Consider the following 24,574-nt stretch of genomic DNA (forward strand, 5'->3'; position numbering starts at 1 on the left):
AAAAAAAAAACCTTGGTTTATGCCTTGCTAGGTTTGGTTTTGAGTAACTGGTATTGTGACAGGCGTAGGTCCCCTCTCTGTAAGTGAAACGTGTCTAAAGCATGTTCGTTGCGCCACCGTGTGGTGAGAGGCGACGTCACCGACGCAAAGAACACAAACCTCCAGTATCCCAACATTCTTGTGTTTATAACCAACGGGTGAAAATGGCGGACACCAGTAGCAGTAATCCCCAGTCACTGGGATTTACAGAGAAATTAAAATCCTGGCTGTCTTGGTCATGGACCTATGTGTGTGCCGTATGGTTTGCCATGGTTCTAACTATGATATACGTGCTACGAAGTCCTCTGAAACTGCAGGAAACGGTCACAGCAGGTAAATTGTGAGAAGTATTTCCAGCTAGCCATTAGCTAGCTAGTCGGCTAATGGATACATAAATGAGGCTAATGAAGCCTCCAGTATTTTTTGACAACCTTGCTTCGTTACCACCCAATAGGCTAAGTATTTGAAAGATGGCATGCAGCTAGATGTGCTATTTAGTGCGACAGACTTGGCTGTGAAGTGCTCTGCAATATGCTGCCTCGTAGAAAGACGTTATGTGTTGTGACAGACACATAGCCATTCTCACAATTGATAGACCATTAAGTCTCGCGTGTAAGATGACATCAGCGTATGTATTTGTCTAGAGTTATGAAGATAGAATTGTACACGAGGTAATTCAAAGTAGTATCCGTGTCTATTTTAGCTTCTGAAAAACAAGTTCTGTTACGCCTGTGAAGTTACTGCCAGTATCTTACAGTTACATTGTTTGAATGACAGAGACTTCGGTCCATAGGTCTTCGATATCACATCCATTTGGGCTGCCGTTGTTGTTAAGCTCTATGTACTATAAGCGTCCTGTTTGAAAGATAGGGAAATGTTGTGACTGTTTTGGGGGGCGGCGGCTTATTCATGTACTTGTCCTTTTGCAGCTTCAGTATTTTTGAACACCCTGACGCCCAAGTTCTATGTAGCGCTTACTGGAACATCCTCACTCATCTCTGGCCTTATCTTGGTGAGTGGGGAAATGATCTTGGTGATGCAGGGGAATTGCCTAAGATGTAGTGTGCATGTGGGTTCATAAACTGTGTTGCAGCGTCTTGCAGAAATCTGACACGTGGTTAAGAGTACATCGTTAAACATGCATTTGAGTTTGACAATTATACAATGTTATATAAAGTATAGTGTCCTCAACCATGTACAAAAGCCTAATGCACTGATTATTATGCATCTTCATAATCTGAGGATTTTGTAAGAAAATGTTAAGCTATTAAGGAAGTAAAATGTCGCCATTGTATGGAGCATTTGACAGTGCATGATACATTTGAGCTCATTTTAATGTCTCACACACCTGTATGCCCTCTCTTGTTCTGGCCAGATCTTTGAGTGGTGGTACTTCAGGAAGTATGGCACATCCTTTATTGAGCAGGTGTCAGTGAGCCACCTGCGCCCTCTGCTGGGGGGAGTGGAGAACAGCAGCTCCTCAGGAGGCCTTTTCTCCCCTGTCAATGGATCTGCTGAACCCAGGCCCAGTGTGTCAGGTACAGCTCCTATAACACTATCAGTGTTAGTTGCACTACTCTCAACGCTGTACACTTTCTGTTCCTCTGGCAACACTATCACAGTTTTAAATGCCCGCACAGTGCTATACTTTTAAAATGTTAGTTACTCCAATACATCTGCCACAACTACATCCTGTATCCTGTTTATATGCTGCACTGCAGATTCATTCAAAACCCTTATCATGTGCTGCTTTTCTGCACATCACTAATTTACTGACATGAAAAAGGGCTTGTATAAGACACAGCCCCCTGGTGCATCAGAGTGCTCTTGCATTATCAGTTTACCTTGGACTACATTAGACGTAATGATGAAGTGCTATTCATTTCTCTTGGCTTACATGATGGTACTTTAAATTCCATCTGGTTTTCCTCTGCAGAGTGCAAAGTGTGGCGAAATCCACTGAACCTATTCAGGGGAGCAGAGTATAACAGGTGAGACTGATTCATTGATTGACCGATTTACTGATTGATGAAGCGGTGACACTCGACTCACCTGCAGTGTCTGTGCCGTGTTTTTGTGTGGAATTCCAGGTACACTTGGGTGACCGGTAAAGAGCCGCTGACGTACTACGACATGAACCTGTCTGCTCAGGACCATCAGACCTTCTTCAGCGTAGACACACAGCAGCTTAGACCAGAGGACGCAGGTCAGTGCGTGGGTACGCTGGCTGTTATGCATTTACTACTAACAGCTGAAAATGTCATTTGTATGACATAATTGCCAGTAGTGCCATAATCGCACCCCTAATTTGAAGATGCTAGAAGCAGCACTGCCTTAAATGTGTAGGTGGAAAAGTATTAAGTACTGAACGTATAGAAAAAGAGTAGTATCTGTCATTTGGCCAGACTTTAACAGGATGTGATTTATGCTAAAGAGGTGGTTCATGTTAGTCGTTTCTTGAGGAAAATGCGACTATTTTTTTCCTTTTTTGGGATCCCACTCAACTCCCTTACTTTTGCCCACTGCTGTTGTGGTCTGATGTGTAGTCGTGGTGATGTTCTGAGTGCTCTGCTTGACTTCCTGCCCCCACAGTGATGCAGAAAGCCTGGAGGGAGAGGAACCCACAGGCCCGCATCCGAGCCGCCTACCAGGCCATCGAGCTGAACCCAGAGTGAGTGGCACCTCTGTCTTCCTGCCTGCCTGCCTGCCTGCCTGTCTGTCTGTCTGTCTGTCTGCCTATCTGTCTGTCTATTTGCCTGTCTGTTTGCCTGTCTGTCTGCCGACAGTCTGTCTGCCTGCCTGTCATTCTGTTTGCTGTCTCTGTCTGCCTGTCTGTCTGTTTGCCTGCCTTTCTGCCTGTCTGTTTGCCTGTCTGACTGTCTGCCTGTCTGTCTGTTTGCCTGCCTGTCTGTCTGTCTCCTTGCCTGTCTGTCTGGATGCACACCACACCAGCTGAGAGACATGTACACAGTCTCATAACCCTCTGTCCCCATCCAGGGTTTCACAGACCTGTTTGAATGAGCACACTTTTATGCTGGGAGATTATCTGGAAGTCTGGTTATTGGCATTGCATATGTTAGAGCCTCGGTTCCCAAACTGGGGTACGCGTACCCCCAGGGGTACGCAAAGTGGTTCAGGGGGTACGCGGGTAGAAAATTTCCGCGATAACGGAAAACGGACGGAATTCGCGGAATGTACCCTTTGAAAAAGAATTGCAACTTTCAGACGGAAACATAATTTTGTGCAATCAAAATCGACCAATTTCCCCGTATTTTGCCCTGCAAGGCTGTATTTCTTTCTATTAAACACAACAACGATCGCAACGATGAACAAGCATTAATTAAAAATGAATTAAAACCACTGAGAAAATGTCACGTCTGTGTTGAACTCGCGCTCCGGCCACGCCCCCCTGTTCAACGCTACACCCTGTCAAATTAATTCGCTCATCTTCCCAATCGCCTGCAAATAATGTTTTTTTTAGTCTTCTGTTCTGTTGATGGCTGGCAAACAACAACCTTAGAAGGTTTGGGTCACTTGTGGCACATATCATTTACTCATTTTAAGCCATCAATCTACCTCAGGGTGAACAAAATGAGCCAAAACGGAATTCACCTAAAAGGTGAAAAGGAAAACTTTTTTTTTTTCTTTAACGGGGGGGGGGGGGTGTACGTAGCTGGGGATTGAATGTCTGAAGGGGTATGGGACTAAAAAGTTTGGGAACCACTGTGTTAGAGTAAGAGACTGCATGTCACACATTTGCACAGGCATCATGGTCCTGCATTTGGAAGGAAGTGCTAGTGCGCGTCTACTTCATATACATGTGTAGGAAACAGAGGTATTTCTCCCTTTCTCCTACGGACAGATCTTAGACTCGCTGTCTGTATATGATTCATTGACGTCTAGGGCCAAACAGTTTTTATTGGGTGTGCTTGACAAGACCCTGGCCGGGGTTTCTTTGATTGATTAACGAGTCTCTGACGCTCCGTCTGTCTCTTGTGCTTGATTGAGTTCCTGGGTGTGGTTGACTGGTCTCTTTGATTGATAACACTGTGTCTCAGACCATTTCCAATACTTGACTGACAAGCCTCTGAGACAAACTGTGTTGTCAGTGCAGTAATTAAGTCTGTAGCGCTCTTTTTTTTTCCCTCGTGGATCTCTTTTTCTTTTATTTGACTGATTGCCAGACATCTGACAGATGTCCTCCGTGTTTGATTGACAGTTGTGCGGCAGCCTACGTGCTTCTGGCAGAAGAGGAGGCCACCACAATCACAGAGGCAGAGCGACTCTTCAAACAGGCACTCAAGAGTGGTGAGACACACACACACACACACACTCTGTGACTCACACAGAGAGATGACACACAGAGAGGACACACCCGAACGCCCAAACACACTCATGCACACACTTACTATGATACAGGAAGTGTGCCTCTTCAAATAAGCACTCAAGAGTGGTGAGACACACACACACACACACACACACACGCACAAGCACACTAACATAGATGAACAGTGTCCCTTCAAATAAGCACTTGAGTGGTGTGAAACATGTGCACATACACTTCCCCCGAATGGCGGTATGCATGCACAAACACCTCTAACACAGAGAGACACATGTATGCAAACACAAACTGCACAGTAACTTGCATGCACACACTTACATCTCTAAACACCCACACACACACACGCACACACTCACACACACACTCACACACACACTCACACACCCCCCCCCCCCCCCACACACACACACACTCACACACCCCCACACAGGCAGAATGCCTCTTCAAACAACACTCAAAGAGTGGAGATAGGTAAGAGGGAAGCATAGCTGTTCACACATACACACTCACACACACTCATTCAGACCCTTACATACGCTCATATACACACACACACACACACACACACACACACACACACACACACACACACACACATACATATGCTACTGCAGAAGCAATAACACACTCAGGAAGGACACACATGCACATACACACACTTACATGCCCAGGCACAAAATGTTTTACACGGAGAGTGATGCACAGACACAGTAAAGTGGAAAGTACCAACTCAAACAGATCCACGCACGCGTACAAATACTGTGATGTTTCGGTAATTCAAGAAGGAACTTAAATTCACATTGCACCCCACAGCACTAATGGTGTATTTGGGCCATGGTAATATTAAATATTATACCCACTTGATTAAGGCCAGGCTAAACAAAACTGTCCCAAGCCTCTAGATGAAACAGCCTTTATTTGAACTGCTTCATGACTTGTTACGTGATGCTTGTGCCAGACATACTGAGGACAAATGGAACATTGAGACTAATGCCACAGCCTTTATGTTACCTCTCTCTGATGTTGGGACTGTATGTGTGTGTGTGTGTGTGTGTGTGTGTGTGTGTGTGTGTGTGTGTGTGTGTGGTTTGTCTGTGAATCTATGTGTGTGTGTGTGTGTGTGTGTGTGTGTGTGTGTGTGTGTGTGTGTGTGTGTGTGTGTGTGTGTGTGCGTATGTTTGTCACTGACGTGTATGTGTTATCACCCCCCCCCCCCCCCACACCATAGCTGGCAGAGACACCAACCTCCTGGTATACATCAAGCGGCGGCTCGCCATGTGCGCCCGCAAGCTGGGCCGCATCAAAGAAGCCGTCAAGATGATGAGAGACGTGAGTACGACCCCGCCGCGTCGCCGCACACCCACACACCCACGGGGTCCGACCTCCCCCGCCTCTTCAAAGTCTCTCCCCCACTCCCTCATCCACACTCTCCCCCTCTTCCATGTTTGCCCTGGTTGCTGGGTTTAGTCGGATGGTGGCGGTGACGACAGGAAATGGTTCCCCTTAATGATCCCTTTTTCTCTTCGCCACAGCTAATGAAAGAGTTTCCATTATTGGGGATGTTAAATATCCACGAGAACCTTCTAGAATCTCTGCTGGAACTCCAGGCATACGCTGACGTGCAAGCAGTACTGGCAAAATATGATGGTGAGTGACATCAGCTTTGGCTCCGCCTTTTTTCTTTTCCCTCCATTTCATCATAAAACCCTAATAACTAAATGCTCTTCCATGTGATTTATAGATTTAGATTTATATATAGATATAGACTTATAGATTTAGCAGACGCTTATAGCCAAGGATAATAATTCTACTGTAGTTGTTTTTTTTTCTTCCCAGTGTAAATATGTTAACTGTTATTTTTCACTTCCTGTTTGTTCATCTGCATTTTCAGACATAAGTTTGCCAAAATCAGCGACGATATGCTACACATCAGCGCTGCTCAAAGCACGGGCAGTATCAGATAAGTACGTACTGACCTAGAGATCTATAGCTGTCGCACATTACAGATGTTTGTGCTTTGCTGATCTTGGTACTTTGTGCACAGGGGCACCAGTGCATATTTTGTGTGTGTGTGTGTGTTTGAGAGAGGGGGTGGTGGTTGGTGTTTGTGTGTGTGTGTGTGGGGGGGGTGGTAGTATGTCTGTGTGTGTGTGTGTGTGTGTGTGTGTGTGTGTGTGTTTGAGAGAGGGGGTGGTGGTTGGTGTTTGTGCGCGTGTGTGTGGGGGGGGGGGGGGGGGGGGGGGGGTGGGTGGTAGTATGTCTGTGTGTGTGTGTTTGAGAGAGAGGGTGGTGGTTGGTGTTTGCCTGTGTGTGTGTGTGTGTGTGTAGCATGTGTTAAAGAGTGTGTATTTCCCTTTGGCAGGTTCTCTCCTGAGGCAGCCTCGAGGCGAGGTCTCAGCACAGCAGAGATGAATGCAGTAGAGGCCATACACAGAGCTGTGGAGTTTAACCCACACGTACCAAAGGTACACAAACACACACACACAAACACACTTTACTGCCCCTTATCCTCATATACATATCACGCTCACCTCCCTTTCCATACACATATTACTGCACTATACTATATGACTTACATGACATGATCGGGCAACAGGAAGAGCTTCACTCCAGCTTCCAACGAACCCTGCCTCAGATCTCACCTCACTGTTGGCCAGTAGGTGCTGCTGTTGCCCTGCTTTGAATGAAAGCCCTCAGTCACTGTCAGACAGAGAGCCCTGACAGCAGTCCCTCCGGCCCACGTCTGGCCCATGTCTGTCCCACGTCTGGCTAGATCAGTTCCAGAGTCACATGCCCTTCCTCAGCACGATCACATAAAACGCATGAGGCCTCTGGGTCACCAGTCTAGATCAGTACTGGTATGGGAGGATGTTGGTTGTTCTGAAAGTAATAGAAGTTGAATCGATGGGATGCCTCCTGTATGAAGCAAGAAAGAGGCAGATGGATGGTTGTTAGTGGGCTTTATGCCTTCCGCCAGGGATGGCGTGAGATGGGACTTACCTCAGCCATTCCTGACTGTACATTGGCGCGATCAAGTCTGACAAAGTAATAGGTTGCATTTCCTGCGAAAGGGAACCTGTCCTGCTTCTGCAAGCGATGGAAGTTTTATTTTTGGGAATATACCGTACTGCCCAGGGGGTCTGGCTAAAACATGAATGATGTGTGTGAGTTTGTGTGATGTGAGCTCCACAGGTGTATGGAAAGGTAGGCTGATCACGCAGTGGTGCCATGCTGGGCAGATTGTGATTACACCACTTATAGTATTATTTTGTCTCAGGAGATCTACAGGCCTTACACAGGTGTTTCGCAAAAACGCACACACACTCACACTCACACACACACACACACACACACACACACACACACACACACACACACACACACACACACCCATTACTGAAGTGTCTCTCCCTCAGGGCTGTGTGTTGTGTCTTGTGTGAAAGGTCCCACACAAACACTCCGAGATTATTTTACAAAGACCACCATGCCTCCACGGACTCGCCCCGCCTCGCCCATCAGTGCCTGAGGGTCTTTGAACTCTTAGCGGCCGCGGCTGAGGTGAGTCAGTACAGGGGGCTAATGGCACCCCCAATCCACCCTAATCACATGGAAATGTGCCAAAGGAGCCGGTGCGTCGCACGGAAGCACTTCTCTCTCTCCTCTCTCTCCTCTCTTATTTTCTGAGCTTTTGTGTGTGGTGAACTGGAGGTGTTAGTGGACGGACGTAAAAGCACATGCTCTTACTGTAGGTGCTGTCTGTAATCCAACCTCCCTCTGTAGAGGAGGGTTTTTTTGGGGGGGGGTGTGTTTACCCTAAACACACAGAGAGGAGCTCCAACCTGTTCAAATCCCCAGCTCACATGGGGGGGGGGTTCAAGGGTTCATCAGTCATAGCCCCCCCCCACCCACCCACACACACACACACACACACACACACACACACACACACAGACTCACATATACACATAGAGACAGACATATATACACATACATACACACACATAGAGACATATACACACCACACACACTTTCTATTTTGAAGAATCTCTATAAACACACATACACACACAAAGACTTGTATACATTTATACACCAATATACACAGACACAGGCACACACCTTGACTAGACTGGAGCCTGCCCCATAATACACAATCTATGGCAGTCCGGCTACAAAGTACTTTTTACACGGACAATCCGCTCCCAGGAAACACCTCTCATTTCAAAACCACGATGCCCCAAAGCTTAGCTTCGAAGGACTGGTGGCCCTCTCTCTCTCTCTCTCTCTCTCCTTTTCTTTTCTTTCATTCTTTCTTTCTCTCATTCTTAATTTTTTTTCCTCCTACCTTTTTTTTGTACCGTTCCATTGAAGTCGTGCTCTTTTCCGTGGTTTTTCCCTGGGCAGCTGCACTTTGAAAATGAAACACTTGGAAGATCACAGCTGTTGTACAGAATGGCTCCCGGCCGCATTAGTGATGGGACCTTCTATAAGTCCACCAAAGAATTTCCCCCAAATAAAGACATTATACACATATTAAGCCATACTTAAGTTCTTCTCTTTTTTAACATTTGTTTCATGGGTGCTTTGATGTATTGAGGTCATGTGGGTGTTTCAGTCATTTTAGTTTAATTGTCTGCAGATCACCCTTCTCTATAGGCTTATGGACGTCTACTGGATCGCCATGCACAGGACTCTTGTACTCTGTCCTTACATTTACTGGTGTTCCCTGTGCATTCAGACTGGCCTGTGATGCGCGCACACACACACACACACACATATAAGGTACTGACTGTGCACTGTGATGCGCGCGCACACACACACACACACACACACACACACACACACACACACACATAAGGTACTGACGATGCACACACACACACATATAAGGTACTGACTGTGCATTCAGACTGACCTGTGATGCACACACACCCACATATAAGGTACTGACTGCATTCAGACTGACTTGTGATGCGCACACACACACACACACATATAAGGTACTGACTGTGCATACTTCTGTATAAACCTGTGAGGGCCAGCATCCTCAGTCCACAGTGGCATATTTGGCTTTGCGGCGTCAAGAGTTCTCCATCGTACAGTGAGAGTCCTTCAGTTCACTGACCTCACACTCCCCTGACTTGAACGCAATGGCATTTCACTGGTCTCTCTCTCTCTCTGTTAAGAGAAGAAACTAATAGTGTGTTAGTCCTTTAACTGTGGTTGTTTATGTATGTGTCTGAGAGTGCGTGTGTGCGTGTGTGTGTGTGTGTGTGTGTGTGTGTGTGTGTGTGTGTGTGTGTGTGTGTTCTTATCTGTTTGTTGGTGTGTTTGTGTTTGTGTGTGCGCCTGTTTATGTGGGTATGTGTGTCTGTGTGTGTGTGTGTCTGTGTCTGTCTGCAGTCAGTGCCCTAGGTGCTGGATGGTTTGTGTATGTTGTCAGTGTGCTTTTATGTGAAGCTATGGCACCAGCGCTGTCTATGTTGTGCCTACAGAGCTGAGCGGATACCGGTTGTTCACTGGGCTGTAGCGAGTCCCTGTGCAGTGGGTGGGCTTCCCCACAAGTCTGTGGTTCAGTCAACGAGAACACCCCCAGCACACACACACACACACACGCACCCCCGCACACACACACACACACACACACACACACACGCACACATAGTAATGCATCCATGCACATACGTATGGACACACACACACATTATAGACACATTCACAGGTACTAATTTATGTATAAATATAAAATATATATACACACACCCTTGCATACAATACACACACACACACACACATATATACACACTCTCACCCTCCTTGGCTGTGCTGCTCACCCCTGAGGCTGTGTGGTGACCTCCTGGACAGCCCCTAGCACCTCCAGACAACAGGCCTGTGATGACCCAGAGATTTATAGGTCTGCTGGGAGCACAGACTCCGACACACACTGATACACTGCAGTGCCCAGGGAGTCACTCTGTGTGTGTGTGTGTGTGTGTGTGTGTGTGTGTGTGTGTGTGTGTGTGTGTGTGTGTTTTTGTGTGAGAGAGACAGTTCTGGCCATTGCTCCAGAGAGTATTTCAAGAATACTGTATGTGTGTTGCGAGGTTTCCGTGTGTGTGTAGGTTACAATTGCACCAGAGAGTCTTGGACAGTTTTTCTGTGTGTCTGTATGTCTGTGTGTGAGTGTGTGTGATAAAGAGCAAGCACTCCATCACTCACAGCAGAGAGCGCACTGGGGTGTGTGTGTGTGTGTGTGTGTTTATGAGTAGAGGATTAAGTAAAGACAACCTCTCGGTACATCACATGAGCTTATGCACCCATCCACCCGAGGCATCTCGCTGGCCCTGTCTGTCACACTCAGGCTCATCCATGCTGGGCTGCTCACCAGGGAGTGCCTGCCTCTCCGGAGCCCCCCTGGAGCTCTGCAGAGCCACCTGTGGGGGCTGGTGTTCAGAACCCGTCTTATGTGAGGTTACGGTTCTTTTAGGAGAGGTTCCTTTTACTCTGAATGTTCAGAACCCATAGTGTGTTAGGCTACGGGTCTTCGGGACACTTTCAGAACCAGTATAATGTGAGTTGAATGGTTCTTTTGGGAGAGGTTCTGTTTACTCTGAATGTGCAGAACCCATAGCGTGTTGGGTTACAGTTATTTAGGAGAGGTTCCTGTTCTCTGATAGGAGGGGATAGATATGGACATTTACATGGACTAGGTGAACCTAGCCAAACCCTAGGGATCATGGGGATCCAGGGACTCTTTTCCCAAGTCCCTTTCACACATTGTCTCATTCCTACGGCTACAGCAGCCCGCTTATGTCTTCAGTGGGGAGCAGAAAGGTGTCCCCCCCTAGCAGATGGCTCCGCTATTTTAGCGCTGTGTTTCCACCCGTTGTGCTAAATCCGCTGGAGGAAATGATGGTGTGAGGAAGAAGCAGGTACATTAGCGTGGATCCCAGGCTCTTAACAAATGACCCCACTTCCTCCGCCTCTCTGACGTCCAGACTCGGCTCTCTGCACACCGCCTCTGTAGAGGGGAAGGAAGTGCCCTGTGCCCTTGTCTCACAACCTCACCCCTCCAGCCTGCCCTGAGCCCCTTGGTATTCCCAGTGGCTTTGCCCGAAGGGGGGGGTTGTTGGATCTAGTGGTCGGGAACAGGCAAACCTGAGGATTTTGAAAAAGAGTCTGAATGAGTAAAATGTTTTATATTTTGTTTATTTGTTTATATGAAGTGTAAAAGATGTGGCTTAAATGGACATGTCGGTGCCAGTCTCATCAGGGTTTGTATTTCCAAGGGGGCACACGTGTACCCCATGGCTTTTTCTGATGCATCTTGGGTAGGGAAGGGGAAAAAAGACCCATTTCTTTTGTTTGTATTGTTTGTTTATTTTTCTTGGGTTCATTTGTTTATGTAGAGACAAGCATTGTTAAAGACGTGGCTTAAATGAACGTGTCTTTGCCAGTCTCACCAGCATGTGTGGCACCTGTACCCTCCAGTCTCATCGGTCACACACACACACACACACAGTTAAAGGCTGAACATAAAAGCCAGATGGGGGGCTTAGGAGTGCTGCTTGGGCTTACGAGTGTCCCCCAAGATAAAAGGGGACATGGCTGCGTGAAACACGACCCACCCATCAAAGGGGTGCCCGGGGTACAGGAGTGGCGAGGTGCGAGTCTCTCATGCCAGGGGATGCCAGCGGGGACAGCTGCCAGTCAGATACCAGCAGTAATCACTAGCTCATCCACACAGGCATACACACATGCATACACGCGTACACACACACACACACACACACACACACACACACACACACACACACACACACACACACACACTCATACATACATATATATACACACACACATATACACATACATACACACTCATACACACAGGCATACACACCGGCACACACACACATTCATACATATATACACACACATTTCCACACATGCATACACACTCATACACACAGGCATACAGACATGCATACACACATGTACACACCGGCACACACACACATTCATACACACACACACACATATACACATGCATACACACACGCACATATTCATACATTCACACTCACACACACACACACACACACATATATACATATGAATACAATACAGACACAAAAGCATTTGATGCAGTCCTTCTTCACCCATATAAATGCACACATAAACACACCTGTTGATTTCACAGAGCTTGCTTAGATACTCCCTAGAGTGAAGCAAACCAAAGAGAAGAAGAGATAATAGAGAAGAAGAGATAGAAGAGAAAAAGAGATAGAAAGTAAAGTGATAAAGTAAAACCCATTAGGGGGAAAGGGGAGCATAGTCTGAAAAGATGGATGAGGACGTGAACAGTTAGGGAAGGGTGATTAGAGACCAGCACATGGAGAGGAGAATCAGAGGAACGACTGACACAGAGAGAGAGACAGAGAGATGAAGAAAGCGAGTGATACAGAAATAGATAGATAGGGAGGGAGAGAGAGAGAGAGAGCAAGATAGAAAGAAAATTGGAGAGATAGTGATCCCCGTGGGGCATGTCCACCCCCCCAACCCCCTCCCCTTCAGCGGGCCCCCAGGGTCATCCCTGACTGGGCCTCTGGGCCCTGAGCCCCTGACTGTGGGGGGGATTAGCCAGGATTAGCTGCGGGGTAACCTTCTAAACGCGCCCGTCTGAAGCCTTCCCCACACACCCTGCTCCATGCACACACACACACAAACTCACACTCACACTCACACTCACACACACACACACACACACACACACACACACACACACACACACACACACACACACACCCCGTTCCATGCACACACACACACACACACACACTCACAGAACGCTGCCCGCCTTGTCTCGCCTCGCCCAGGGCGCCCGGGATTCCTCTGCTCTGGTTCCTCAACCCAGATTAAACACACACATTCTGTGTGTGTGTGTTATCCTTCAGGCCAGGACAGCCACGTTGACCCCGACCCCAACCCTGACCGTGGCCTCCCTTTGAAAGGGCTGTTTTACGTAACTGTGCCTTTTTTCTCCTCTCTTTCTTACCTCTCTTCCCCCCAAACCCTCCTCTTTCCCCAACACTCTCTCTCTCGCTCTCTCTCTCTCTCTCTCACACACACTCTCTGTCTCTCTCTCTTGCTCTCTCTCTCTCATCCACTTTCCTCTCTTTTCCCTTTCTCTGTCTCCCTTTCCCCCCCCTCCCTCTCTCACTCACTCCATCTATAACCTCCATCCTGCCTCCTCTTTGCTCTCTTCCGGTACCTCTCATTCCCTCTTTTCTCATTCACTCTCTCTTTCCTCCCCTTCTTTCTTATTCTTCTCTCCTTCCTCCCTATCTGACTCTCCTCCCCCCCCCTCCGTACCCTCTCTCTCTCTCTCTCTCTCTTTCTCTCCCTCTCCCTCTCTGTAGTATTTATTAGAGATGAAGAGTCTGATCCTGCCTCCAGAGCACATCCTGAAGCGGGGGGACAGTGAGGCCGTGGCCTACGCCTTCTTCCACCTGCAGCACTGGAAAAGGGCAGAGGGAGCCTTAAACCTGCTGCACTGCACCTGGGAGGGCAGTACGTATCAGGCCTCCGCCTCCGCCTATCACAGGCGCAGCTCACTGCTCACACAGAACAGACAGGGCTGTGGGTACAGAGATGTTTTAAAAGGGGAGATTCCAGTCCTCGGGGGGTGAAAACGCACGATGGCCAAGAGGAGACCAGAGGCTCTTCTGTTTGAATGGAATCCTATGGGGAACGTGTCTCAGCACCCTGAACAAACTCCCTATTTTGTGAAAACAAATTGGTTTCATATCGATTAGTCTTATCCATAGATTAGCAAATTATGACGCCACCTGCTAAGATCTTAAATGAAAGAATGATCGTTTTGTGACACAACTGACAGTTGGTGGTGTTGCGTCAGACGGAACCCATTGGGGGCTCTACATTCTGTCATGTATTACATGTGCACAAAATTATAGCCTACTAAAAATAAACATGTCTAATATATTGCATACTGCAGGTGTCAGTTCTTTAATTTGATTCTGACATCAACATCCAACATAAGCTTGCCAGGTCTGAAGTATTGCCTAACTTCATATCCATCTGTGGCAGTCCAGGTTTTAAAGTACAATAACCACAAAGTACAAACATGGATGGAAATAAGCAGACAGACACACAAAATCAACATAGTTCAAAATAACCAAACTCACTAGCCACAACTCATGAGCTCAACGATTAAAGAATCTGCTCTGCTGTACCACAAGAATAACAGTTGTAATGTTAGGAGAATGTTGAGTGACGTCAATTAAAGTAGCAGTAAAAGTAGCTAAAGCTAGTTAGCCGTTGCGCTTTCGTCAATGGGAAACTCCTAAGATTGCCATCTCCCCCTTTTAGATTGTCTCTGGTATGTACCAAGCCTCTGTCAATCACTGCATAGCTTGCAGCTGTCAATCACACAGCTGCCAATCACTTAGCAGTCAGTCATGCATGCACACAGAACCGGAAGTTTGGGGTCAGTCCCAACTTGCACACTTAAGCAAGGGCACTTTCGTGTGCTAAGTGTAAGTAGACAGGTATGTTTGGTCTCTCTTAGATAACCAAAGCACTTAGCAGTTCATTCACAGTTGAGAACAGTTAGATTGATATGATCAATGGAACAAGTCCTTGGTCAAGCCTCATATAGTTTGGTTTTCAGTCATCCAGTCTCAGTTCTCACACTGAGAACTCTACTGTAGAGCACAAGTGCCAGATCCACAGGCCATGGAGGACACTAGCTGTCCGTCAAACAGCTCACCAGTGCATCCTGCTGAGAAAACATCTAGTGTACTTCCTGTTCTAGAACTAGTGCAAACACTCTGCCATGCACATTCTAATTCTGAGGAAATTAATCTATAGCCTAAACTGCCAACCTTAAATATTAGTTTAGCTCCTCTTTCTTGTCCCCAGACAGTCAGTTGTATTTGTAGTCAGGGTCAAACTGCACATTTGAAATCAAATCAGCTAATAGCAGTGTCATATGTATCATTATATAGCACATAGTTTTATTTCAGCCAGGAGAAAATAGTTCACATACTAACTACAGCTGAAAGGCTGCCTGTAATGGAAGTATGTTCTGGTCTTTCTCTCTCTCTCAGCCTTCCGGATCATTCCATACCCTCTAGAAAAGGGCCATCTATTCTACCCGTACCCAGGCTGCACGGAGACGGCAGACCGGGAGCTGCTGCCCTGTAAGTTGTGCCATCCCACCCCTACACTCTAAGCCTTCAGAAAACAGACAGCACAGAAAACCTCTGAAAGTTAACATCCTTTCCACGTGTATATTACCTTTCGATCCTGCCTCTTTCTTGTGCAGAAGACTGCAATTACTTGAAAAAGCATTTATCAGTAGCACTAGTAATGGCTTTGTCAGATTAAATAGAGAATAAATTAGAATTAGAGTTGGAAAAAGACACAGACTGTCTGTATGTGTGTGTAGATCATGTGGCTCTGGCAGTCCTAGTTGTGTGTACAGATAGACAGGAGGAGCTTGAGCAGAACCATTTTTCCCATTCTGTCTGCATTTACGCACATCTGGTTTTAACATTGGTAGAGTGTGGCTTCACTGAAATAGCTTTAACTATGAGAAAATAATGAAGTATGAAATCATGATATCAAGCTCTTTCCCCCTCTCTCTCTTTCCCACTCTCTCTCCCCCCCTCTCTCTCTCTTCCTTTCTCTCTCTCTCTCTCTCTCTCTCTCTCTCGCTGTCTTCTGGTCTTTCATTCACCCTCTTCTTAACTCATCTATCTTTTCATCCACACACATACATAAACACAATCACACACTCCCCTTCCCTCTTTCTCCCCCTCCCTCTTTCTCTCCCTCCCTATATTGCTCCCCTCTTTCTCTCCTCTCACTGTTCTTTCTTTTCCCCATTTCTCTCCTTTATCACTGCCGTACTCTCTCCATCTTCATCTCCCTTCATCTCCTCTCTGTCTTTCTCTCCTCCACCTGCCAACACCCTGCACCTTTCTCTGTCTCCCTCCTTCACTCTCCCCCTGTGTCTCTCTCCCTCCATCCCTCCTACTGCTTCTCTCTCTCCCTCTCTCCCTCCTATCCTCCTTCACTCTACCCTGTCTCTCTCCCTCCTTCACTCTCCCCCTGTGTCTCTCTTCCTCAATCCCTCCTTCTCTCTCTCTCTCTCCTTCCCTCCCTGTGTGTAGCGTTCCATGAGGTGTCGGTGTACCCTAAGAAGGAGCTGCCCTTCTTTATCCTCTTCACTGCGGGCCTCTGCTCCTTCACTGCCATGCTGGCCATGCTCACACACCACTTCCCAGAGCTCATGGGGGTCTTTGCCAAAGCCGTAAGTCTACACAGCACACACACACACACAGACACATATGCACTCGCACACACACACATACACACACACACACACACACACACACACACACACACACACACACACACACTGATGCAAGGAGAAAGGGAAAGAGGGAGGGAGGAGAAGGAAATAGGGAAATAGAGATGGAGAGATGAAGAGTGAGATAGAGAAGGAAGAGGAAGAGAGAGGTAAGGAGGAAGGAAGTGATACGAGATCGAGGATCAAGTGATACGACAAGAAAAGAAAAAAACTAAAGAAAGGGTGTTAGAGAGGGAAGACGAAGATAGTGACTAAGTGAGTGAAAGAGAGACAGGCAGAGAGTGAGAGAGCGAAGAAAGAGAGAAACAGAAACTATGGCAGGCTGACAAGTCAAAGTTCAGACGTTGTTTGTAGTTGTTGGCGCTGGCCGGTGATCCTGAGCCCATGGAAACGTGCTGGCATTGATGAGCTGAACGTGCTGAGCGTCAGGGCAGTGAAACCCAGAGCTTCTCTCTCTCTCTCTCTCTCTCTCACTCACTCACTCACTCACTCACTCACTCACTCACTCACTCACTCACTCACTCACTCACTCACTCACTCACTCACTCACTCACTCACTCACTCACTCACTCACTCACACACACACACTCTCTCTCTCTCACACTCTCTCTCTCTCTCACACTCTCTCTCTCTCTCACACTCTCTCTCTCTCTCTCTCTCTCTGTCACTCACTCACACACTCACACACTCACACACTCTCTCTCTCTCTCCCCCGCTGGCGCTCGGAGCGTTTCAGGATACTGGCACCTCTCTCGCCTGAGTCAGTGAAAATGCTTTATATCGGCCCCGCAGGCTGGTGGGAAGTGTTAGGAAGCCAGAGCGGTAGATCTATCTGATAGACCTACCTCCTGTTTACTGACCACTTAACACTGTTCACAGAAGAGGCAAGACAATACAGCACCTCAATGTACTCACCTTGTTAGGACATAGTATTACGGAGTGGAGTTACACAATAAATACATTGTAACTATCAATTAATTAGGTGATAAGGGCATAGTACCTTTGAGTTTTTCCTTGCCACTCACCTTGCCTGTGTGCTTTGAGACGATGTTAATTGTTGGCGTAATAGAAATGATCTAAAGCCGAGGTGTGTTCAGTTTCTTCTGAACACTTGAGCCATTAAGGGGGATTAACGCTGCATTTGAGGTCAACCCTAATGATGAGGACAGAGTTATGAGCAGTCATTGACGGAGCCTTCACGGATCTGTCTTCTGTCTTGACTGACCTGAGAGTGAGTGTGTGTGTGTGTGTGTGTGTGTTTGTTTATCACCCCTGCGTTTATTAGTCTCTTTTACAAGAGTCTTGGCGACGTTGTAATGGATATGCACGCCGCAGTCATCGCTGTTTGGGCTGCAGGTCTCTGGCATGCAGGGGGGACTAGCTTTAGCACAAAGAGGAGAAGGAAAGACTAGGGCCAGATCAAGAGTGTGTGTGTGTGTGTATTTTTGCGAAACAATGTGGGTGGGTGGGTGGATGGTGTGTGTATGTAATGTATGTGTGTGTGGGGGGGAGGGGGGGGGGATGGTGTGTGTATGTAATGTGTGTGTGTGTGTGTGTGTGTGTGTGTATGTGGGTGGTGTGTGTATGTAATGTGTGTGTATGTAATGTGTGTGTGTGTGTGTGTGTGTGTGTGTGTGTGTGTGTGTGTGTGGTATGTGTGTGTGTGTGGGTGTGTGGGTCGTGTGTGTAATGTATGTAATAGTTGCCCTAACAGGAGCCTGAGCTAAAACAGAGCCCAGGACCACTGCCTATGTCTGAGCCTGTAAACCCTCTCAACTCGTCCCCCCCTCCACACACACACACACACCTCCTTTCTTCTGCTTCCCCCAACTCTGTACACCCCTCCCCTCCCACATAGACACACTCTCACACACACACTGAGCCCTCAGAGCTTTCCCCAGCTCGTCTTCTCGACCGCCCTCCCTACACTTAAGCCCAACACTGTTGCCCCTTTCTCTCTCTCTCTCTCTCTCTCTCACTCACACACATATACACACACACACACACGCGCATATGCACAGACACACACACACACACACACACACACACACACTGTCTCTCATACACAAACTCTCTCTCACACACACACACACTGTCTCTCATACACAAACTCTCTCTCACGCACACACACACACACTGTCTCTCATACACCAACTCTCTCCCCCCTCCCCACCTCTCTCTCTCTCACACACACACACACACACACACCCACAGGTCCAGAGAGGGGATTAACACAGCAGGACTCTGTGATGTGTTTCGGTTGTCTCTGTGGTTTTTGGAACATTGAAATCACACGGACTCTGACCACAGTTGAGTTATCCCAGCACTAAAACTGTCGTGCTGTTCACTGCACGTTAAGCTCTGTTCAATAACAAAGAAAAGGACGTGCATGTAACAGTGTATTCGTATAATATCTGATATTGTCATATCCACACCCACTAATAGTCGAGAGCAATTCCAAAGAGATGCGGTGGCTTGGCACTTCTCCCCCCATAACAAACGTATCCATTTTTCTTGTGAGCGTGAGGATTAGACTTTTCTCGCGTGTTAAGGTTTTGTGTCGTGTGGTTTGTGGTCCTGTCGTAGGCATGAAGATATGACTTAAGACGTGAGGGACTCCTACCTTAAGACTGTGGGGTTCTTTAGACGTGAGGGACTCATACCTTAAGACTGTGGGGTTCTGGGAGTGGAGCAGAGCCACCTGTCCATCCAGCGCAGTTTAGAGGCACCGACGCAGTCACACAGTCTGGACTGTTTGGATTTGCACTCCAACACTTGGATTTGAAATGAAAAATGAAACAATGCTTATTGAAGGTTGAAGTGGCGACTTTAAGATTTGGCCAAGACCTCTTTTACATCTTCGTTGACAGATTATTGACTTCCGTTTACACAAGTGTACGGTTTGCACCACATCTTTGTGTTGTTCTCTGACTATTAGTTGGTATCTTTACTCTTACTCCAGGGGTACTCAATTAGAAACCCAAAAGGTCCGCTCGCCAAATTTCCATTCAGTCCAGAATGTTTTTGGTCAAAATCCAAAAACATAACTCCAACAAAAACGTTCGACTTATGCACAAAAGGTGATGTGGTCTGGCCTTATTTGTGTGAAAGGTGACACCTTTTTTGTGGTTTAAACTTGGGCATGGTGTGAAGGCCAGGCGGAGGCACTGATGTAAGTGTTCTTTAGTGAGTGTGCTCCTGTATTTGTTTTTCACCGTATTCATGGTTGAAAAGGCAGACTCACAACAGTATGTTGAGGTATGCACTCTCTTGTAGTGTGGCTGATCTAACTATTACAGTGCATGTTGCGCTTGGTATGATGATTGCAGTTGGTTTATTTTTCTGGCCCTTACCTCAGAGTTCTGGGGGTAATTTTGTTTGAAGTGTGCATGCTTTGTTTCATAGTGACGTTTCACGTTACCACTTTAGACAAGGGCAACCATCTCGTTGCAGATTAAACACATTGGTTTTGTGCTCCCCACAGGCAGCACAAATGCATACTTGTCAGTCCACTCTGTCTTAAATTCGCGATTTTTGGAATGAACTTCGTTTTTTGTCGGGTTTAGAGCACGCCATGATTTTTGTTTGCTGAGAAACAGATACCGTTCACAAATCGATCTGCCCGCGTTGTTAACACACACAACCTGAGTGACCCACAGAGCTCGCGGCCAACATTGATTGAGTGAGTTGTCATAGTGATGTTGTTAATACAGCTCCTGATTGGACCTCTGGATTGGACACGGAAGATAGAAACCACATCGAGTAGGAAAAAAATATATAGCGCGAAATCACACACCAATGAAAACTTGTTTGGATCATGATTGAATTAGAATGTTGATTTTGGCTTCGGTCCCAATTTGATTGCGTCTGGGTCCGGATCCGGACCGGAGTCCGCCTATTGAGTACCCCTGTCTTACTCAGTGTACAGTGTACTTACTCTGGCTTCGCCACCCTTGGTGTGGCCTTTTCTCCTCTCCTCTCCTCTCCTCTCCTCTTTACTCATCTTCTCTCCTCAGCCCTCCTTTCCTCTTCTATCATTTCCTCTCCTCCTCTTCTATCCTTTCCTCCCTGTTCTCTCCTCTCCTCCTTTATTCTTCTATCCTTTCCTCCCTGTCCTCTCCTCTCCTCCTTTTCTATCCCACCCTTCATCTCTGCTCTCCTCTCATCTCCCCTTTTTCTCCTCTCCCATCCTCTCCTCTCATCATTCCCCATCTCCTTTCCTCTCCCCCCACCCCCGTGGTCCGGCGGGGCCTTGTTTGGACCTCCGTGGCGTTCCGTGGAGTCGGAGCGAGTGAACCGAGGACACGTTAGCGTTAGCGCCCAGCCGCCGCTCTTTTTATCTCTCTATCTTGCGTCATGCGGCTGCTCCTATTTACTTTGCCTCTATCTCCTCCCTGTATCTGCTATGTGAAAATGGATGACACTCTCTCTCGCCTCAGACCTCTCTCTGGTCCTCATCTCCTTTTTTTTTCCCCCCTTCTTTTTTTTTTTTTTTTTTTTTTTCTCCTCCCGACTTCCTTCACGTCGTCCAGTTCGGCTAGCCGTTGTCTTGTCCCTGCGTCCTGTCCCGTCCTGTCATAAACATCTGCTCGGGCCGTGAAATGTATTGCTTCATAAACACATTAAAGTTTTGTTTATGGTCGCGTTTGAACGATGGGAGTTTAAACATTTTTCAGATGCGTGGTGGAGCGCCAAATTGAAGTGGCTGAGTTGGGGAGCGGCCAAAGCCTTTACCCCCCCCCCCCCCCCCCCCCCCACACACACACACACACACACACACACACACACACACACACACACACACACCCCTCGCCGACTGCTGTTTGTTTTGGAAAGGAACCTCTCAGTGTTTGACCCCACGAGAGTGGTGGTGATGCAAGCTGGGGCTATTCACAAGAATAGTGTGCATGGACACAAGAAGTGCCTTCTCAGAAATACTCACTCTCTTTTTCCCATCTCTCTCTCTCTCTCTCTCTCTCCCTCTCTATCCCTCTCTCTCTCTCCCTCTCCCTCTCTCTCTCTCTCTCGTGTGTAAGGGGCCTTATCTGTCATCTGCGCTGCTGTACAGTATGTTTGGGCCACCACCCTGTCCTTTGTCCCATGCACCTGCCACTTACACACTTTCATCTGGTCGTGTGTGTGTGTGTGTCTATGAAGTACCCTGTGGTTCTGCTTTGTACGAAAAACTAATTGTTTAGACTGCTCAAGCAACGTAGCAGTAAAGTTCATGGCCTGTATCGTGCCGTATCGTAAGATCAGAACCTGCTGTTCTTCAGGAGTTCTAGTCACTGACTTCTCTTTTTTTCTCTTCTCTTCTCTCGTTCTCCGCAGTTCTTCAGCACTCTCTTCGCACCCCTGGGGTTCTTCGCAGACAAGATTGAAGGTTTCATGTTGACGCGGATCTGACGCCATTTGCAAGCTCCCCACATACACTCTCATACACCCTGACAGACACACGCACACAAAAAAAAAAAACACTCCACTGAAATAGGCCCTACAGAAATACAATACACACCAGACAACATGTTGAAAGGGCCAAACCTCCCTCCGTGCACACACACACACACACACACACACACACACCCACACACACCCACACTCACACACACAGACAATATTTTGACTTCTGTCCTCTGTTTGCTGTGAAGCTGGGCTTGTATGTTTGCCGCCTCATCTACACATGAAAAGCCAGTCTTCTTCTTTGGGAGGATTTTACGAGAAAGAAAAAGGTAAAATAATTTCTCAGTGAGCCACAACTAGAACCCCATCCTGCATTCTCCAACTCCCCCTTTTGTTATGTTCAAAAAGCTTCCGAATGCTAAAAGCACAACACCAATAACACATCGGCATACTTCCACCCTCCTGGTCTACGAGGAAGCACTTTTCGCTTTTGATACGAAGGTAGCCGAACTCCAGCGAGAAGTAGCGACTGGAAAATATCTGCTCCCCACCCAGGACCTTGTAGATCTGGTCCTGATCCTTAAGATGCAGTCTGGGAATGAAGAGGGCCCCACACAGCCCTCACACCCAGTGCCCACGTGCACACTGATAGTCTTAAGCCCTCTCTATAAACCTGCGTGCCTGTTCCCTCTCCACCATATTCCAGAGCAACGGTGTTCCTGTTAAAGGCCAACGCCGTGGCGGCTGAGGCGGGCGCAGGGCAGGCCCACTTACGGACGGGACCAGAACCTGCTGTGTGGGAGGAGAAGAGAGTCAGCTGGAGCAGACTCCACACACACACACACACACACACACACACACACACTCACCCTTTCATGCTGTCTGAGACACAAGACACATCTTGCCCCCAAAGGCCCCAGCCAAGCCCGGCTCTACAGGCTCGTTCGTGAGGTCCTCTGAAGAAACAAACTCTTGATTTACTATCCGTCTGGGCCGGCTGTGTATACAACCTTTCCGACCCACTACCAGGGGTTGCCGTGGATTGATGCCTTGGTACTACCTCACCGTGGCAACCTGCCCTCGCGGCCACAGCACAGCGATGTAGATGAGGATCATCACTTCTGTCACTTCCGTCACGGAACAAGCGTCTGTAGGTAGAGGGTTCCGCAGGCCCACATGCAATTGAAGTGAGGGACGGATTGGGGCCTCTACACTGGAAGTGCACCAGATCTGGAACAAGGCGGCCATTTTGTGGTGTTCGGTCATAACCATCACAGATGCCAGATCAGGGGTGGATCCGTATGTCAGTTTGCTGTTTTCTAGGATAACTGCCCTCACCCCTGAGCCGCCAACAGCTCTGGAATTGGCTGAACTAAACGTCTCACCGAGACGAGACGAGACGAGACGAGACATGGGTGTCTGAGAGGCAGAATGTACAGAAGCTCTTTGCCTCAGATGTGTCTCTGAAATCCCTCTAGACATGTGCCTTCCATCTCTGACCCTGATTGGTCGGTTTTATTTATTTCCTCCCTCATTTACCCCACTGAGATTGTCATTTATTTATTCCAAACATTCCCAACAGGCCTTAAACTGGCACTATGATGCCGTTTTATACTGAGGACAGAAGTCAAACTATTGTAATTGTAGCATTGAAACATTTTAAAAAGTGAAATGGAGGTCTGATCTCAACTCCAAGAGGAAATGTCTTACTGTCTAATGGCAGGCTTAACATCGACAGTCGTCGTAATCAATGGTATTGTTTGCTGAACAGCTGACAATAAAGTGGTGCTTAAAAAACAGTGGGAGTTTGCCTTGGTTGTAGTTTTTTTTATTAAAAGATGTCTATGGAGAAGAAACGGTGCTTTGCTTCCACCGGCTTCCCATTCTCGCTAGGCATATGAAATGCAAGTCATGCGCGTGTGAAAGGTATGGTTCTTTGTGTGCATGTTTATTTGATCTTTGAGTGTGTTCAGAGTGGGGGGGCTGGTTGGAGTGGTGCACTAACGTAGCCCTTGGTTGCTCTCGTGTCGAGGGTTGTTGCACTGCTGTATTTACGCTTCTGCATCCAAAAAGAGGCCCACGGGGACGGCTTCTCCTCAGGCTCCCTGAACTCACACTGACCCCCCCGAATGGACCCGGAGACCCCCGGGGGACCACACAAATCAGCAGTGGCCTGATAGGGTTGGTCTTACGTGTCTGTGTCCCCGACTGCAGCGACTCCTGTTTCCTTCTGTGCCCAAACAAGAGAGCGTGGCACTACTAAAGCCAAGGTCAGGGGTGCCAAGCACATCTGGCTAAAGTATTGCCAGTAATACCAGATTACATATTAGCCCTGAGTGCTTTGTATCCCATTAAGTATATTTGAGCACATTAGTCATCAGTGTGTCATAGCA

The 24,574-nt window shown here is 47.5% G+C and overlaps 1 protein-coding gene across 2 annotated transcripts; it reads left to right on the forward strand.

Annotated features, from left to right (window-relative positions):
- The first annotated feature begins 58 nt into the window (after positions 1–58).
- st7l (suppression of tumorigenicity 7 like) lies at positions 59–23,980 on the forward strand. 2 transcript variants are annotated; one of them, XM_031567698.2, is made up of 15 exons: positions 59–372; positions 969–1,051; positions 1,415–1,577; positions 1,976–2,030; positions 2,130–2,257; positions 2,632–2,710; positions 4,259–4,347; positions 5,610–5,710; positions 5,914–6,028; positions 6,273–6,345; positions 6,744–6,846; positions 13,804–13,954; positions 15,514–15,606; positions 16,582–16,721; positions 22,113–23,980. In XM_031567698.2, exons 1-15 carry the CDS (start codon positions 102–104, stop codon positions 22,185–22,187), a joined length of 1,719 nt encoding a protein of 572 aa, XP_031423558.1. In that variant the 5' UTR covers positions 59–101; the 3' UTR covers positions 22,188–23,980. The 2 variants fall into 2 exon arrangements, with proteins under 2 accessions (XP_031423558.1, XP_012692178.2); XM_012836724.3 differs by having other exon boundaries at positions 60–372; positions 2,130–2,245.
- Positions 23,981–24,574: the final 594 nt, after the last annotated feature.

The sequence above is a fragment of the Clupea harengus genome, chromosome 5, assembly GCF_900700415.2.
Source record: "Clupea harengus chromosome 5, Ch_v2.0.2, whole genome shotgun sequence".
Classification (NCBI taxonomy): Eukaryota; Metazoa; Chordata; class Actinopteri; order Clupeiformes; family Clupeidae; genus Clupea; species Clupea harengus.